Genomic DNA, 17,897 nt, shown 5'->3' with positions numbered 1-17,897 from the left:
ACGCTCAGCAGTGCTTGCTGGCAAGGTTCCTTTCTTCACCGGCCAGACACGCCAGAGTCCCAGTCCCATAGAACACTCTCACCCCCAACTACAAAGCAGGACCTAACTCAGGAAGCCAAGGGAGGAGGATCTTGGAGCCTAGCCTACTACAGATGTCAATATCATAGGCAATACTGGGATACAGAGGCCCCTTCTCTGGGCCCTACACAGTACAAGCGCCTCTCCATGAGGTAAAGGGTCTGCAAAGCCAAGGGAATATGTCTATTTGGATCATTGGCCCCTTCTCTTCTCGAGTGAATGCCAGGAACCTCAGAACGCCAGAATTTCCTGCCCATATCTTAAGCCTTCTTTCAATAATTGTGTGGTCTTATTGTTAAAGGGCAACCCCGATATAAAACGGGTTGCCTGGCTACGGGTCCTCACCCGCGTGCTTAAAAGGGACTTATGAATACTCCACTACAGGCACACACAAAAGGTTAATAAAAGGTTTATTTACAAGGGAAAGGGAATTACGGAAATGTACAACTCAGGGAGAAAATAGGGAAATAAAGTCTTTAATGCGTCCTACCCTATCCGCCCACCTGGAAATCCAAAGGCACTCTCGGAGCTGGCCGGATGCTGTGAGCTGGCGGGGAGCCAAAATGGGGGATTCCCCTCTAAAGCCCACATGTCTGGCTTTATACCACACCTGGCTGCTTAACCCCACCCTCAGGTCCCAGCCACCTTCCCTTTGGTGGTGATGGGATTTGGAGTTCCCAGTGTCTTTGGCTTTGGCCTGGGGTGGGGGGTGGAGTCTACAAAGCCTGTACGGAATTAGGTTTAGGACATCCTTTTCCCCCTAACATTATCATCCAGGTCCATCTGCTAGGCCCATGAGGAATGGGAGCTAGAGGGCTTGGATGCGTGCTGGGGTGTTCACACACCTTTCAAGGTTCCATATGAACCACAGGTGGGAAGACAAAGAGGGAAGGCCAAAGGCCACAATTGATACCTTGGCTGGGTGCTACAAACGTGAAGACAGTCAAGCACAAAAGTGCCTAGTGCTCAGGGTTTATAGAAAGGCCTAGCCTTGAGTGTTGGAAATATCTGTGTTTAAATCCAATTACTGGGCCTCCCCGGTGGCGCAGCGGTTGAGCGCTGGGTTGCGAAGCTGCCCACAGCCTCTGCAGCGCCGGTTGGATCCCTGGCCACCGGGCGAGGGTCCCACATGGCGCACAGACCTCTCCTGCCGCCCGCTGCAGTGTATTTCGTCACTCTGCCTGCTCTGCTCTCCCCTCTGGCTCTGGTGAATTCTCTCACCTTCCTACCTTCTGACTGTACCTAATGCTTGTATAAATAAATAAATAAATAAATAAATCTTTAAAAGAATAAAAAAATAAATAAAATAAATCCAATTACTTGCTATGCAATGGTGGATTAATTCATTCCCCTCTCTGAACCTCAGTTTCCCCAGCTATAAAATAGGTATAATAATTCTGACTTCAGAGACTTGTGATAAGGTTTGCTGGGAGTAAAAAAGCATAGTGATTATGAGCACAGGCTTTGGGTCAGATAGGCCTCAGTCTGAATCCCAACTCTGCCCCTCCTAACTGTGTGATTTAGATCATTAAGGCTCAGATTGCTCATTGATACAATGGAGATAATAATAACACTAACCTGATAAAAGTTGTTCAAAGGAGTTATGCTTGTAATGAACATGTAATGACACTGGAAAATGCTTACATGAGAAAAGGCTGCTTAATCATTCCAATATTGGCTATGGTGGAGTTGACCACCCAGTTTTATTTTCTCAATAGCACTTTCCACTATTTGATAGACTCTGTGTTTTGCTTATTTGTTTCTTTTCTGCCCTGACCCCCAGGTACAGACACTAGAACATCAGCTCTGCAGGGCAAAGATTTTGTCTGTTTTGCTCACTGTTTCTAAGTGCCTGAAACAGTGTGGGGCACATAAAAGATGTTTTTCAACAATCAAGTAGATCTCTGCCATATAGACAGAGGTGAAAAGGTATTCTTAGCCAAGAGAACGGCCAGAATATAGGCATGGAAGCAAGAATAACTTTTCTATGCTGAGGGGATGAGGGGACCCTAGATTGGACTGCAGGTTAGAAAGGATATAAAGTGACTAGAAAGACATGTGCTGCCCTACCCAACAGAGCATGTAAAAGCTTTCCCAGACCACAAGGGGTGTTAAGATCTATTTGTGATGGCCAGGAAGTTAAAAAAGCACTCAGGGAGAGACAAAGATGCCTCCTTAAGTGAAAATGCTACCTAAATCAGTCCAATACAAAGACATAAAAGTAAAAACCTTTTGAAAGATAATTCAGGTGGAGAGGAAGACTCCTTTCTAAGGGGCCTATCTGAGCCAAGAATCAGACCTATCAATGACAAAAAGAGACAGGTACCAAAGTCAGGTGAATGAGGTCATGGTGACAAGAAAGAAAATCTTACAAAGGTTATCAAAGAGAGAACAACTAGATGAACCACAGGACAAATCAGAAAGCTTGTTGGATAACCTGCTTTGGGCAATGGATCCACGCAGCACTGAAGGCCAAGATGGTGTAGGGATGCAAAACCAAGGTCACAGTGGTTTCAGTTGCTGATTATCCTTTTGCTGGTGATTACTCTTCCTACAGTCCTTGATTACCACTACTCACTGAACAAGTTGTGGGAGAAGGAAAAGGAAGAGGGTAATGGCTACACACTTTAAAGAAAATATCTATCACTTAAAAAATTTCTTTTCCAGGAAATAAAGAGGTAAGTATCATTTCACAGTTTTCATTTAAATAGAAGAAAAACAGGCGGAGACTACTGCAAGGTGAGCCTTGAACACCAGGCCAGAGTGTGAACCTCATGCTACAATTGTTGGGGAGCCTCTAGGGGCTCAGTCCATGGAATAACAAGGTGAAATGCTGCCTTCCATCATCTCACACCCTTCAATCACTAGAGCTGGCTTGATTTGGCCTTTAACATATTCTGCCTTCTAATAACCCAAAATTAATCAAGTGAGTATTTATTAAGTATCTACAGTGGTCTGGGACTTGTGTTTTCTTCATAACAGCTATGCAAGGTAATTGCTTTTCTCCTCATTGTATAGATGTGAAAACTGAAGCTCAGAGCAGCAATGAAATTTAACTAGAGTCACACAGCTAGTAGGTAAGGGAGCTGAGCTTCAAGGCTGTGTTTGTCTGGCTCCAAAACCAATGCTTTTAACTGCCACAGCTGTGGCTTCCTTCTGTCACACCAGAGCTAAGCAGCATTTCATCTCCCATGCTGTGGTGAGCTTGGCCCCCCTCCTTCACCTGGTTTCCACCTCCCCTCCATGCAGGTTCCCACACCATGTGCATTCAGGGAGGGCTTCTGGAAGAGACACTCATTGAAGGATGGAATGAGGGAAACACTGAAAAGGGAAGGTAGGGTTAGGCACAGGTATTGCAGCCCAGATCAGCTCAGCACTAAGCAGACAGAAAGAGAATGGGGGAGGGGGAGAGAGAGGGGGAGGGAGAGAGAGAAAGAGAAAGAAAGAGAGAGAGAGAGAGAGGGAGAGAAAGAAAACAGAACTGGCTCTCCAGGCATCCCATCTTGCCTCCCTCTGCTGGAGGCAGAGGGATGGAGGTTCAGCCATGATGGGAAAGAGAGTGGGCGGAAGGGGGAGCAGCTAAAGCAGCCTGCTATTGCAGAAGCCTCAGCTCAGCCTCAAGGCTCCCTCCTGTGCACTTGGGGCCTGTCTGTGGCCCACCTGCTCCCACTGCCTAAGCCAAAGAGGCTGGGCAGCTCTCCAAGCACCCACCCATTATTGCCAAAGCACAACTCACAGCCAACCAGACCCTCTCTAGTCACAGTGAGGGCACCCAGGGAGGTGGAAGGGCCAAAGGAAGGCAGTGGCATGAGAGAGGTCAGGAAGTCAGAAGCCAGGTCTCCAGTTTCTCCGTTGAAGGCTCTGACATGACTGCATGGGTCTAGGTGACAGAAGTCAGGAATAAGGGTGCTCTGGAGGCTGCCCCAGGAGCAATCACGACAGGGCTGGAGTCAGAGGCAACACATGCCAAAATGAGGCCTCTTGGGGTTGGCCATTTGTAGGGGAGGTGCAGGTGATTACTGATAATTTCTATTCTCAAGCTGATTTGAGAAAGCAAAACAACCATTTCTTTTTCTTGTTCTTCTTTTCAACTGAAGCAGTATTGGTTAATAACATTATAATACAGGTTTTTCAGGTGTAAGGCCTTGCAAATCAACATCTGTCTATATTATATTACGTTTACTACCAGAAGTCTAGTTTCTACCCTTCACCATACAATTTACCCTGTTTAGGCAATTTACTCTTCTCCCTTCCCTTCTGGTAACCACTACTTTGTTCTTATATCTAAGGTCTTGTTTTTGTTTTTGTTTAGTCCATTCGTTTCAGAACAACCATTTTTTAAAAAGTAGCCTTAGCCTTAGTTTGGACCTCAAGAGTGTGTTTATCTCCCCTCTATGTCAGGACCCCCACTACAATGAAAGTGAAGAAATAAAATAAGGTTATGAACTCAGAACAGTGAAGAGGATAGGGGAGGATGATATCAAGTGAGAGAGTTCAACAAATTCCTGTAAGCAAAAAACCAAGAGAAGAGTATTTCCAGTTGAATGAGAGCTAGGGACCTTACTAAGGGGAGAGAGCCAGAAGCCCAGAGAGACTCCAGACACTGAGATGGCAGATACAAAGGAGGCTAAAAACAGGGATAAACTGAAGGTAAATATGTGAAATCCTCCCCTGTCCTCCAACTCTCAGACTCAGAACAAAAGCTGCCTGGCATTCACCCATAAGCAAAATATCAGGGAGTTCCTTGCTAAATGAATACAACTGGGAGGAGTCAGGGCAACTAGTAGCATGTTGATGCCCCCAAAATAAAATGCTTTTCATTCTGTCATCTGGAAACCACCATCATAACAGCCATCTCCCTGGTGGCTCACCAAAAATAAAGTCAGCAAGTGGACAGGCCAGTCTGGGTATATAGAGATCTCAGTCAGACTTTCTATTAACTCATTCATAAATTACAAAATAGAAAGTATGAGAGAAAAGGTTAGTGGATTAGAGGATCAATCCAGAAAGCTCAACATCCAACTAGGAGACATTCCAAAAAGAGAAAATGGAGGGGAGGAATTTATTCAAGAAATTATGTAGCAAAAGACAAAATGCATCAAATTCAAAGGGTTTCACTGAGTACCAAGAAGGGTGAGTGAAAAACAGATCCTGATCTGAGTACTGGTCATTTAGGTGTAACCTTGTAAAAGGCTTGTAAAAATTGACCAAGTTATTCAATTACAATATGAGCATTCTTCTCCATGCATATTATATTTCAACGTGAACTTAAAAAAAATCCTCTCCTAAAAATCTCCAAGTAAAATGTCACCAGAAGATGAGCTATGATTATCCTGTGGTTTCAAGGAACTCCACATGATAGCAAGTAAGCAAGCAATCAAAATAATAAATAATTAAGTCCTGGTCTAAATATGAAGCAAAAAAAAAAGTGGCAGGATTTTGAGCAATTTGTAGAGCTTAAGGAAAACTCATCTGATCTTGATGCTTGGAACATTTCCCTGGGAATACAGAGGTTATGACAGTGGACCTGTGGGAAGCAAGGTGCAATTCTAGTACACTACTTTGCCTGCAATGAATAACAATGACATAGTCATACTACATAAACATGGTATATCCATGCTTGGCTTCTAAGATTAATTTTGTGAAAGCACTAGAGACTCTATTTATTGTTACAGAACAGAACGCAAATGTAATCAACATCACTGGATGCTAAAGTACAGAACCCAGAAAGTGGGAGGTGGAAGGGTGGAAGAGAGATGGAGGGAGGATGGGGCACTAATAACCATGTCTTAACAAATGGAGTGGTCAAGAGGTCCTATGGGAAACTGATGGAATCAGAAATCACAGTTTCAAATAGAATACAGAGAAGCCAAACAAGGGGCAGACAACGAAAAACTTTAAAACCAACCCTTGAAAGCTGATCATAGATATGAAGCATCCAGAGGGGGAGGGGCAAGGGCTGAGGGAGGAGGTCTTGGGGGATGGAGGACTATGGGTGATTTCATGGTGGGAGAGCTACAGTCACCACACCCCGAGGGGAGAGATCCTATAGTATCCAAACACAAACAAGGATGTAAAACAAAGGTACTTCAATTTAAAAAAAAAAGGAAATAAAATAGTATTTTACAAAGGTAACAAATAGAGGAATTAAAAGGGGGAGAGAGCCAGGTGTTGTCCATGAGCTAAATGCTCATTTGTCAATTGATAATGCCTACAGTTGATAAATGAAGAAACAACCATTGAAGCACACTATTTAGAGATATGTAGCTGCCACCATAAAACCTAAGTGGAAAAAAAAAAAATGCCACCTCTGGGGGCTGGGAAATGGGTGCCTGTCAGACAGCTTTTCTTCCTTTATTCTTGGTCTGTTTGAATTTCTTTTTATTGAGATAACACTGGTTTACAACGCTGTATTTCAGAAGTGTAGGATCTCCCCCTTTGGTGGTTGTTACTGCACATACCCGCCACCAAAGCACTCAAGGTCCATCACCATAATCCACTGCGTTGGAAACGGCTTTTTACTATACTTCCTTGCGTACTATTTGCCTTAGTAAAATTATGTGTATGTGCTGCTTTGGTTTAATTTTTAAAAACAAGTCCCTTCTCTTTCTTTGCACCTCAAAATGGGGAGATGGATGATTCGAAGAGATATAAGGTCTTGTTTTCCAATCCAACCTTTTTAGGGAGGGAACAGAACTAACACACGCCTGGGCTCCTCCTACCACAGTCATCTGTGCAGATGCGTTCTCTCTCAGCTGCCCCAGCCTGCACCACCCCTTGGTCCTTGTCAACCCCCACCATTGCCAGTCCAGTCTCTCCAGCTTTCCATTCATTCAACTATTTACACCCATTAGTTATTTATACCTGCCTGAGTCACAAAGGATTTGAGGTAGTTTACTCCAAGAACACAGAAGGAGAGGATACAAATTGAACTAAAAAATAAGATCAACGGAGATGCTAGAGCTGTACTTCAAATTAACTGGTAGCTGAGGCAGAAAAGAAGATACAACGAGCCATGACAGCCTCCTATTAGGAAGGAGGAAATATACCACTTTTCAGAGGGAGCAAATCTTTGCCTAGTACAGAATCATTCAAGTTATTATCCAAGGAAGATTTCATGAAGAAGGAAGTGGCCATTTCTGTTCTGTTTTCCTGATTTTTTAAACTATTTTAATGATGCACTATTCCAATCTTAAAAACTAAAGAATCCCTGGCATTATCATGATTACAAAATAAGGCATAAGAGCATATGCTTTGGCACAATCATGGATTATTTCACTGTTTTTCTTCCCCCCCGAAAAGACTTTATTGAGCACCTACAAGTGTCGGGGAATGCCATTCAAATGATCTTGGTCAATCCTGAGACATGGGCATTCCCATCTACAGATGAGGAAACTAAAACTCAGAGAAGGTAAAATGCCTAGCTGAGGTCATCCACTGGGTTGGGGCGGAGCTTACATCCAGTCTTAGGTGGGTGTCTCCATAGCTCATTCTTTGTGAATCATGCCATGGGGCCTCAAAACAAAGCACCCGGCTAGAGATGCCCTGTCCAAGGCCATGGACACAGTGATGACAGGCCCTAAGAGCAAGACAAGGAGGATGATAGGTCGGGCAGTCAGTCACACCCGAAGCTGCCTTTGAGCTGCCTCAGTTATGTTAAATGAGGACCTTGAAGGAAGAACCCAGCAGAAAGAAGACTGGGGCTGACTGGAGAAAGGGAAGCCTGGGTCTATTCCCCAGTTATGAATCTGATTTCCAAAGGGCAGAACCGGAGCAGAGGGCCTGTCTGGCACTGAAACAAGAAATGCTTTAGGAGATGGCATCTCTTCATTACTTCCTCCCAAGGAGCCACCTGGCCTCCTTGAGCCTGTTTTCCCATCTATAGGACACAAAGGTAAAGATCTCTGCCACCATCACAGGATTTCAAAGAGTAAACTGGCCCATTTAAGAAACACTGACTGGAACGCAGATATAATCAAGAGTGACTTCTCACCACAGCTCCTTCACTCAGATCGTGAGTGGTCATAGATGACGCCTTTTTCTGTGCCTCAGTCTTATCTATGAAAGGAACACCTTGAATTGAATGACTTTTAAAGGCTTTCCAACTTGAACTTTCTTGACTTTTATGCTGGCATTATTAAAACCCTACTGGTCATGAGGGGCTGCCGCTGCCCTGAGCTCATGCCATAGGCCATGCCCCCTCTGTCCCAGTACTTGCCAACATGTTTTCTCTGTCTTTCTCCCCCAACAGATTGTCTCCATGCAGTGCCTGGGCTCAGGCCTTCACATCTCTCATCGGGCTTGTCACACAAGCCTCCTCACTTGATGCCCTCCAACCTATCTTCCAAACTGCCCTCTAGCAGGATCTCTCCAAAACATGACTCTTTTTTTTTTTTTTTTTTTTAAACAATCACAGCATTCTTGAATTTCTGTGTAATACAATCTTTTTTTTTTTTTTTTAATTTTCTAGAGGCATGTCTTATTTATTTATTTATTATTTGTTTGTTTGTTTGGTTTATACATGCACTGGGTACAGTCAGAAGCGCGGGAGGGCGAGAGAATTCACCAGAGCCAGAGCGGGGAGCAGAGCAGACAGAAGGACCGAAGTACACTGCTGAGGGGAGCAGCGGGCGGCAGGAGAGGTCTGCACACCATGTGGGACCCTCCTCCGGTGGCCGGGGAGCAGCCGGGGATCGAACCAGCGCCGCAGAGGCCGCGGGCAGCTTCGCAACCCAGCGCTCAACCGCTGCGCCACCGGGGAGGCCCCCAAAACATGACTCTTAACAGGTCACCCTGTACTCTACAATGCACACTTCTTTCCCAGCTTGAAACCCAATGTTGGCTCCCAAATTCCAAGAGTAAAGCTAATCCTGCTATTCAAGTGTCCTTATGATCTGGGTGGCTGACTCTTCAGCCTTCTCTCCCGACTCTCCCTGCCTCCCCCTTTGTGCTCTACTTTCTATTGATCTGTTAAAAGTGCTCCCCACCTCCCCACATACCCTGCTGGTTCCATTCCTCTGTACCTTTGCCCAAGCTGTCTCCTCAGACTTAACCTCCCTTTTGCCTCCATTTCCCACCAACCTATGCATCATTCTTTACCTAGCTAACTCTTCCTCTTCCTCCAAGCCTCAGCTCAGCCATCACCTATTCCAGGAAGCCCAACAGCCTAGCTAGAAGTCTTTCCTTTGGGTACCCATGACCTCTGTGCTCCCTCTGGCAGAGTACCCAGGGCACTACATTGCAGTCATCTGTTTCAATGCCCATCTTCTCCACCCAACTATGAGCACCCCAAAGCCAGGAACCATATAGTACGAACTACAGAGCTTCCTGCCTGCAAGTGCATAAAGTGTGATACATAGTAGGCACACAATATTCACTGCACTGACCTCTTCTCAAAATGCAGTGAGCTGTCACATGGCTTTCTCCCTCCTGCCCTTCCACAGCATAGAGTTTTTTGCAAAGTTATTATTAATAATAATGCCTATTGCTGAGTAAGCACATGCTGGGTACCAAGCACTTTATATATGTCATTTAATTCTCACAGCGATCACAATACCTGGGTTATTCATGAATTGGCTGGCATATCAGATGTACAGTTGTGTGAGATGTCTCCCAGTTTCAGAAGGAAATTTTAGAGATGAAAAAGGAGCTACTTTTTAACACAGACAAAATGACAATAATTCTATAGTGATTAGATAGAGGAAAATACTGGTTTTCTTCTGGTTAATGCAGTACATTGCATACTGGAATCCAGTAGGAAGCCACGATGTCCAGATATATAGTCATATTATCCATATTATCCATTTTAAAAAGGAACGGAGATCATACAACGACAAAGAAACACATTTGATATTAGCAAAAAGTACATGTCAGGTGGTAAGTATAATAATTTTTCTTTTAAAAATACAGAGGAATCACCCTGACCTGCTATATAGCCCTGGTTTGTCATCTTTGTTTTTAAAAGGATGTGATGCATTGACCTAGGCCAGGCTGTTTTGTTTGCTACACTCCACCTCTAGGGGGCAGGGCAGCCTCACATATTATTTTCCATCCAGTCCCTCTGCTTTTTCCCTCCTGATCAGGACTTTGATGGGTATGCTAGGCAGACAGGAGATTTTCTGATACGTGCATGGGTGGGGGTGAGGGGGGGTGCAATACGAATTTTACATATCAGAAAATATAGTTTTGTCCCCATTTACCACTTGAGAATATCAAGTCTGAAAGTTAAGTGACTTGCCTGAAGTCACACAAAACCCTCCTTCCCTGGCACCACACTTTCTGAAAATGCTAAAGTCCCAGAGTTTATCTTCTAGGTGGTTGAGGACGGGCTTCCCCTGGTAAATGTTTTCAACATGAATGCTTGGAGAAGGACTGGATACCACGAGGAAGTGAGAGTAACTAGCAAATTAACTTGCCTTCAATGAGTTGCCTAAAAAGAGGAAATAAAATATTCATGCATCACCCTCCCCCCACCAGTGTTTATTATTCTGCCAGGGAACACAACAGGGTATGAACCAGAGGGGCTCAAGTAATTCTGACTCCAAGATACCTTGCCTAGCCTAGGATCTGATGAATAAATAGCAACTCCTCACTGGACAGGGCAGACTGCACACAGGTCCTAATCAGGCTTCTTTTTTCCCTTTCAAAACAGAAGACCTTGCATGAAGGTTCATGGCCAGGAGAAGACATGGACACATTGGCCAAAAAGCCTCCACAGTCTCATCCAACTCAGCTACCTTGACATTTTATGAACTGGGAGACTGATGTGTGAGAAACACAGAGAGCTGGGCCAAACAGCTTCAGGGAGCCTAAGGAGAAAGCCACAAAAAGATCAGGAGGATTCTGAAGTTGAGTCACCTCTCTCTATAGGAATCCTGAAATGAAGAAAAATTTAGGCACCCCCAGACATTAGTGTACCAGGACTTAATCTGACATTCATTTGCCTACTAAACATTTATTGGGCACCTACTATGTGCTGTGCTACATGTTTTTTTTTTTTAAGATTTATTTATTTATTTATTTATACAAGCACTGGGTACAGTCAGAAGCACGGGAGGGTGAGAGAATTCACCACAGCCAGAGCAGGGAACAGAACAGGCAGACTGACGAAACGCACTGCTGAGGGGAGCAGCGGGCGGCAGGAGAGGTCTGTCGCACCATGTGGGACCCTCGCTGGTGGCCAGGGATTGAACCAGTGCTGCAGAGGCTGTGGGCAGCTTCACAGCCCAGCACTCAACTGCTGCACCACCAGGGGAGGCCCACTGTGCTACATGTTTTAAAGGTCCTAGCTCCTTCACTTATGTCTGCAACTCCCAGCAAAGGGCCTGCCACCACAAGCATTCAACATATGGTAGTTAAATCTCAGTCTCAAAAGTCTCTCAATTTAATAGAGGGGATACACGATGTAAACAAATAATCATCAAGATATATAAAAAGGGCCAAACTGCTCATTTCAAGGGTGATGGACAGACCAGCCAACCAGCATGTGAGAAGGAAAAGTTCAGTTCAACCTGGGAACCAGATAGAGCAGCCTAAAAGAAGGGAACAACATGCACAAAGACCCAGAGCTTAGCAGAAGGCTTGTGGAGCTAACAGGGCACATGGGCCATTCTGGCTAGAGCATGGTCTGTGTGTAGGAGACTGTCAAAAGGTGAGAGGAGGGAGGTGAGCTGGGAGCAGATGCTAAAAGGCTAGATATGGCAGGCAGAGGAGTCTTAACATTCTCCTACAGGCCAAAGAGTGGGTAAAACCATTGGCATCTTACAGAAAGTTGAACCTGGTTGCACCCCATCAGAGGCTTGACAGGGCAAGAGCTAGAGCAGCAAAAACCCAGAAAATGAGCTGACTCCAGCAGTATACTGTCCCAGGATCTCCACTGGGGAAGCCCAGAGTCATGCCTAGATTGTATTCAACATCTTTACCCTCCACCCCTTCCTGGGAGGCAAGGATGTCCCAAGGGCTGGGGAGTCAGCCAGTTCTGGCCCCCATGCAGGTATGCAACCTAGGCGGCTCACTGCACCTCTCTGATTTTCATTTCATCTGACAATTGAGGATAATAATAACTTCCCCCTGGCAGGGACTCTGACAATGACTACTGCCTGGTGGGTAAGAACATTGAGGATGCTAGAGCTCTAACTGCCTGGGCTCCTTCTCACTTCTGCTGCTTATTCTTTGAGTGACCTTGGGTAATTCATCCAACCTTTCTTAGGCCTCAGTTTCTTCATCTGTAAAATGGATTTAATAATAATATCTACATCAAATGATTCATGTGAAGACTGAATGAATACATAGCAAGCGCTTAGGACAAATAGTGCTTGGCAACAGCAAATACAATAAAAATTGTTAGGTATTATCACATAAAGTCACCTACGGTGGTGCCTGGCACACAGAAGGCTGAGATTCACTCAGTACACATGTGGCTTCTTCTCTATGCCCCAGGCCTATACTCTGTTCCCAGCACATTCAAAGGTCACAGGGGACAGGGTTGGGACAGATCAGGAAAGGGTAGCAGGTACCCAGTCTGGGTCCAGCTTATTCCTCTCACTCTTCTCCATTTGACACTAGGAGACACTCACTCTCCTTCAAAGGCCCCCACTTGGGTCCTCGACCAGTGGCCTGGCCTGCTCTGATCCCCTCTTCATCCCCAAACCTCTACTTCGTGCCACCTTTGCTATTCATTTTGTCCTGAGCACCATCCCCATGGCAGCCAAGCCCAGAACCTTGTGTCTCTGGCGTGGGAAGGGTAGTTCTACCAACCCAGAGAGCATGGTGTTTGCTCAGCCTGGTGGGCCCTCCTGCTCTGTACACACAGCCAAAAAAATGTTTGTGGCTGACAACAACCCCATTCCTGCCCCAGATCTAGACAGAGAAGCAAGAGTCCTCAAATTCTCATTCAACTCGACAGTATCATTTCCTCCCACACAAGTATAATGCTCACAACACAGTGGGGGCACAATTAATAGTTTTCCCTCTGGGAAGAAGAACTCCCCCCCACCCCAGGGAAGTACCCAAGACCCCAAAGGAGACAGATTTTCCCAGAGCCCCTCCCTGGGCTCACTTGATCCCTCCCTCCCTCCCTCCGGGTGCCCACAGCCCTGCAGGGAGCACGCTGACACTCCACTTGGGAGATAGCCAAGCAGCCAGGCAGGAGACCATGCAGTACCCTGGCTGTCAAGAATACCAGGTCAGCCCCGCCACTTGCTGTCCCCCAATGTGGGCCAGCTTGTGGGGTGGACAGAGGGTGGGAGCAGGAATGGAGAGTTACCATCAAACTAGCTTCAGCCCACCACCACCTATAACAGATCCAGAGCTGGGCCCACGCAGAAAGCATGGAAATTGCAGCGCTCTCTAGAGTGCAGCGACTCAGCAATGGCCCCCAGTGTACCTGTAAATCCTTCCAGATGCCAGAACCAAAAAGGGGAGGGGGGCTAAGCCTAGTTCAACAATGACAGGAATCTTTTCTTTAATCATCTTGGCTGTGGGGGAGTGGCAACAATTCCAGGGAAAAAGACTAGCAGCTACTAACAACAACAGAAAAACAAATAAGCAAAGCCTCCCCACATAGAGAGGGCTGGCAGGAAGAATGTTGGGTGTCATCTCATTCCATGCTGCTCTAAAAAGGCCACACCCAGAGCACAGCAGAAGATATACTGGCATCTAGGAACCTGTCCAGAAGAGCCGGTAGAGGAGGATGTGGGAATCCTGTGGGCACAACATGGGTGACAGCTGCCATCACTGCAATAGAGGGAAAGTTCACAGGATCAGGAGGTGGTCCTGTTGGTAGTATGACCTCTGGTGTGTCAGTTCACTGAGCCCTCAATTTCTTTGGCTGTAAATTGTGGACTGTGGCCCTTGGGAGGACCAAAAGTCCCTGGGATGAGGGGGTCCTCCACAAGGGGCAGCTGTACCCAAGCCCCTCTCTCCTCTCTTCCTCCACCAGAGGGAGCCTGGGGACCAGGAGCACCCAGCCTGTACCAGCTCTACCTATCCTCCCCCAATGCTGCAGCCTCTCCTGCTAAACTCCCACCCTGCCCGCCTTGGCTTCCAGCAGCAGCCTTCTCACCCACTCCTTCCAAACCCAGAACAGGCCTGGCAGGGGGAGTCGCTTGCAGCAGCCGTGATGGCAGCAATGGCTACTGCATCAACAGGCCCTCCTGACACCTGGCCAAGAGACGGAATGGGAAGGAGGGAGGCAGACACAGCCTTCTTCTATCCTCTGTTGATTCCCCCACTCATCCCAGTCACCTCCTTCTGCTCTAATCCTCTAGATACCGAAGGCTCCCAGTTCAGGACTGCAGTCAAGACACTCCTATGGGTTGGAAAGCACTAGCAGAAAAATAACAGCCTCGGAGACCACTGGACTCGGGTTCTAGTCCCAGCTCCAATAGTAACCAGCAACATAACCTTGAGCAAGCTCCCTTTGTCTTGGGACCTCAGTTTCCCCACCTCTAAAATAGTTGCTAATGCTTATTGCATGGGCCTGTTGAGAGGACCAAAAGAGGTAATGATGGCTGTGCAAATATTTAATATATGGTTAGGGGAAATGCAAAGTATGCAAAGTACTATCTAAACCCCCTTATTAATCCAGTAGGAAATGTGAAGCCAGGAAATCCGACAAACAGCCTGGAAGATACACAAAAAGAGGGAAGGCCCAAGAGGCAGGCCGGCACAATGGCAGAAGCACAGAGCTCAAGAGCAGATGGGCTTCCAGCCAGCCAAGAGATTCAGACCCATGTCTGCAGGATGAAGAATCTGAAGGTGACAGAATCCTGGACCTGGGGAAGACCTAAGTTATTTCACTGAGCTGATTCAGAAATTATGATGTCTCCAGCTCTCTTCAACACATCCAGTCAAAACCCACCCCCACCTCCTGAGGCAGTCCACTGCATTGCCAGCCAGCCAGGTTAGAAAGTTCTCCGTGATTTATCTCAGATTTTCCCAATGCTCCTAGTTCTGCTTCCTGGAGCCACACATAATAAGACTGCTTCCTCTCTTCTAGGCCTGACCACTGCAGAAAGGTCTTCCACAGCCAGACTCAAGGACCACAATGCCCATCCAATCTTCCTCTGCTCGCACCAACTGTGGCCCTCGACTGAAAAGGCCTGGCTCAGTCGATTTGTACCGTTCCTTCTGTGTGGTGCCCCAGCTACATATGGCCAGTTCTCCAGGAACCAATTTCCCAGAACCCCACCTGGGCAAGACAGCCCAGGTCCCTCGCCCCCAGACTACTCTAGGGCAGGCACACCAAAACTCAGCTGAGGGTGCACTGTAGTGGAGCCCAGCTGAGTCCCTGAGCCGCAGCTGCTGCTCCTGGGGCCCAGCCATCTCAACCCAGCACCCCAGCCTGCTGCCTCACCACGGGGGAGTTGCAGAGAGCTGTCTCCCGGCAGATTTCCTGAGGCAGAAGGCTTCCCCACCCCCAGCCCAGCCTCCAAGAGACACTCCACTGGTTGTGGCACATGGTAGGACCAGCTGAGCTGTAAGAGGAGGGGGAAGGCTGTCCATTCGCTAGGGGACTTCAGACTTGGTCTGTAGTGTGGCTGGATTAGTGACAGAATTGTCAAATCTATGCAGGAGGGGCCCTCAAAGAGCAGCCAAGGTAGACCTGATCTTTCAGAAAGAGGAACTGATGGCCTGAGAAAGGAACGGACTCAGTCAAGGTCACAAAGCCATTCTGCAGCAGAGCTAGAAGGGGATCCCAGGTCTCCTAACCCCCAGTTCAGTGGTCTTTCCCATACAACAGAAATAAGGGAACCTTTAGGAAAGCCCTGTGAACCTGCATGTCCTTGACTCTCTCAGTCTGACATTTATCCCAACCAGCTCACGCTGGTGTCTTCATGGAAGAACTGAATGCAGCCCATATCCCAGATATATCGCCCAGGTGTCCCAAATAGGCAGACATAGAGGCCCCAACACAAAAATTGGCATTGATCCAACAAGAGGAAAGCTCTGTAGACTTCACTTCCCTGAAGAGCACCCATAGTCATAATTGGGTGGCTCCTTTCTTAAAGGGTGGGGGTGGGTGGGTGGGGTGGGTGTCTTGGAGGAACTAGCAAGGGCCTGGCCTCCATCTTTGCTCCCCCAGTCAGGATGTGCTGCAGCTCCCCCCTGAGGGATATCTCAGCCTCCAGCAGCCATTCTGGACCCCACCTGCCTCTCTGGAAAAAAATGGAGCTGAGGTTGCCAGAGAAGACAAGACCAGGCCTGCTCTGTGGACCTGCTGAGGAGATCCCAGCAGGCCAAAAAAAAAAAAAAAAAAAAAAAAAAAAAGGAAGGGTGATTGGAATGGGGGATTTCTTTCCTTTGGGTCTGTGAGTTAACACCATAGCAGACAATAAAAATCTCAATCAGCACATTCAAAATAAGTAAATATACAAGTAAGCCAGCCAGGGGACTGCTGGGGATGAAGAAGTAAAGGGAGTGATGACTACTCTAGGCCCTCGCTAACCACGGCTTGCAGAAGAGACACCTGCAGTGATCCAGCCAACCCTGTCTAGGTTGACTAGAGAAGGGGTGTCGGCTGCATGAGGGGAACCTGGCTTCTCCAGACAGGTTGGGACAGAAGAGGGGGCCGGCAATCAGGCACAGGCTTGTTACTTTAGCAGCTGCACAAGTTGGAGAGGGAACTAGAGGGCAAGAGTCAGGGGCACAAAACACACGTTCCTTACTTTCTCTGGAGCGTTGTGGCCGGGCTGGTGCTGGTACTGGTGCTGTGGCCTCCACCCGCTCCGGGACTGGAGCTCCTGGATGCGCCACGGCTCAGCTGGCCCCGCTCCCGCGGGGTCCGGGTCCCCACACCCACTGCGGCCGAATAGCCGGCATCCTTCTCGCGGCCCGGGTGTGCGGGCCCGGCATCCCGCCCGCCACGCTCGCGACCCAGGACTGGGTTCTCGTGGTGCAGGTGGCACTGGGCCACGTCGCGTTCGCGCGCCGGGTAACCGGTAGTGTCCTGGAGCGGGTAGGAGGCGTCCCGCTCCTTGTCCCGATACACAGCCTCCCGGTTCTGATAGGAGCCGTCCCGGTTCGGGTAGCCCACGTCCCGGGCCGCCTGGTGGAACTGACTCTCCCGCAGCTCGCGGTGGTGGAACTGGGTCTCGCGCAGATTCTGGTACTGGCTCTCGCGACCCGGGCTGTCCCGCGCACCGTGGGGGTCCCTGTGCAGCTCCCCGCGGTGCAGCTGGCTCTCCTCCCTCAAGTCGCGGTTCTCCTGGGTGAGCTGATCCAGCTGGCCCTCGAGCTCTTCGATGCGCCGCCGCTGGGTCTCCAGCAGCTGCTGCTGGCTCTCGATGATGTTGTTCAGCTCCAGCAGGTATTCCACCGCCCGGTTGGGGCTCTCGGATCCCGGACCGCCCGGGGGCCCGGACCCCGCCTCCATTCTAGCCGCCCAGGGGCAGGGGAAAGGGCAGGAGAGCCCGGTCCCAGCTCGCTCACGGCGCCACCCTCCCCCGGGCCCAGCCGGGGAGGGGGCCGGCGGGACGCGAGGGCGCGCACCGGGCTCGAGGGCCCGGGGGCCCGGGGGGGCCCGAGAGACAACACTGGGGCTGGCGGCTGGGAAAGCAGGAGCTGAGGCTGCCGCCGCCGCCGCCGCCGCCGCCGCCGCCACAGCCACGGCCGGGAGGACGCGGCCCACGGCGCTCCGCCCGCTGCGGAGTCACTGCGCAGCGCGGCCGCGCGGGACCGCCCCGGCGGCCGGCCCGCCCCCCGCTCCCGCCCCCGCCCCCGCCCCCGCCCCCACCCGCTTGCCCGGCCCGCCTCTGCGCGCCCCACCTGCAGCTGCCACCCGCACCCGAACTCCGGCTGGCTGCGACGCACCGGCGCCA

At 48.7% G+C, this 17,897-nt stretch overlaps 1 protein-coding gene across 1 annotated transcript in view; it reads right to left on the bottom strand.

Annotated features, from left to right (window-relative positions):
- Positions 1-17,487, bottom strand: part of IQSEC2 (IQ motif and Sec7 domain ArfGEF 2) — an 83,721-nt gene extending 66,234 nt beyond the window's left edge. The window contains 1 exon segment of the mRNA XM_037512369.2: positions 16,746-17,487. Coding sequence (XP_037368266.1) covers positions 16,746-17,452 — 707 coding nt within the window. The 5' untranslated portion in view covers positions 17,453-17,487.
- Positions 17,488-17,897: the final 410 nt, after the last annotated feature.

Source organism: Talpa occidentalis, unplaced genomic scaffold (genome assembly GCF_014898055.3).
Source record: "Talpa occidentalis isolate TD23 unplaced genomic scaffold, MPIMG_talOcc4v2.1 talOcc4.15, whole genome shotgun sequence".
Classification (NCBI taxonomy): Eukaryota; Metazoa; Chordata; class Mammalia; order Eulipotyphla; family Talpidae; genus Talpa; species Talpa occidentalis.
The sequence above is the reverse complement of the archived record's forward strand: the minus strand, read 5'-3'. Positions and strand labels throughout refer to the sequence as shown.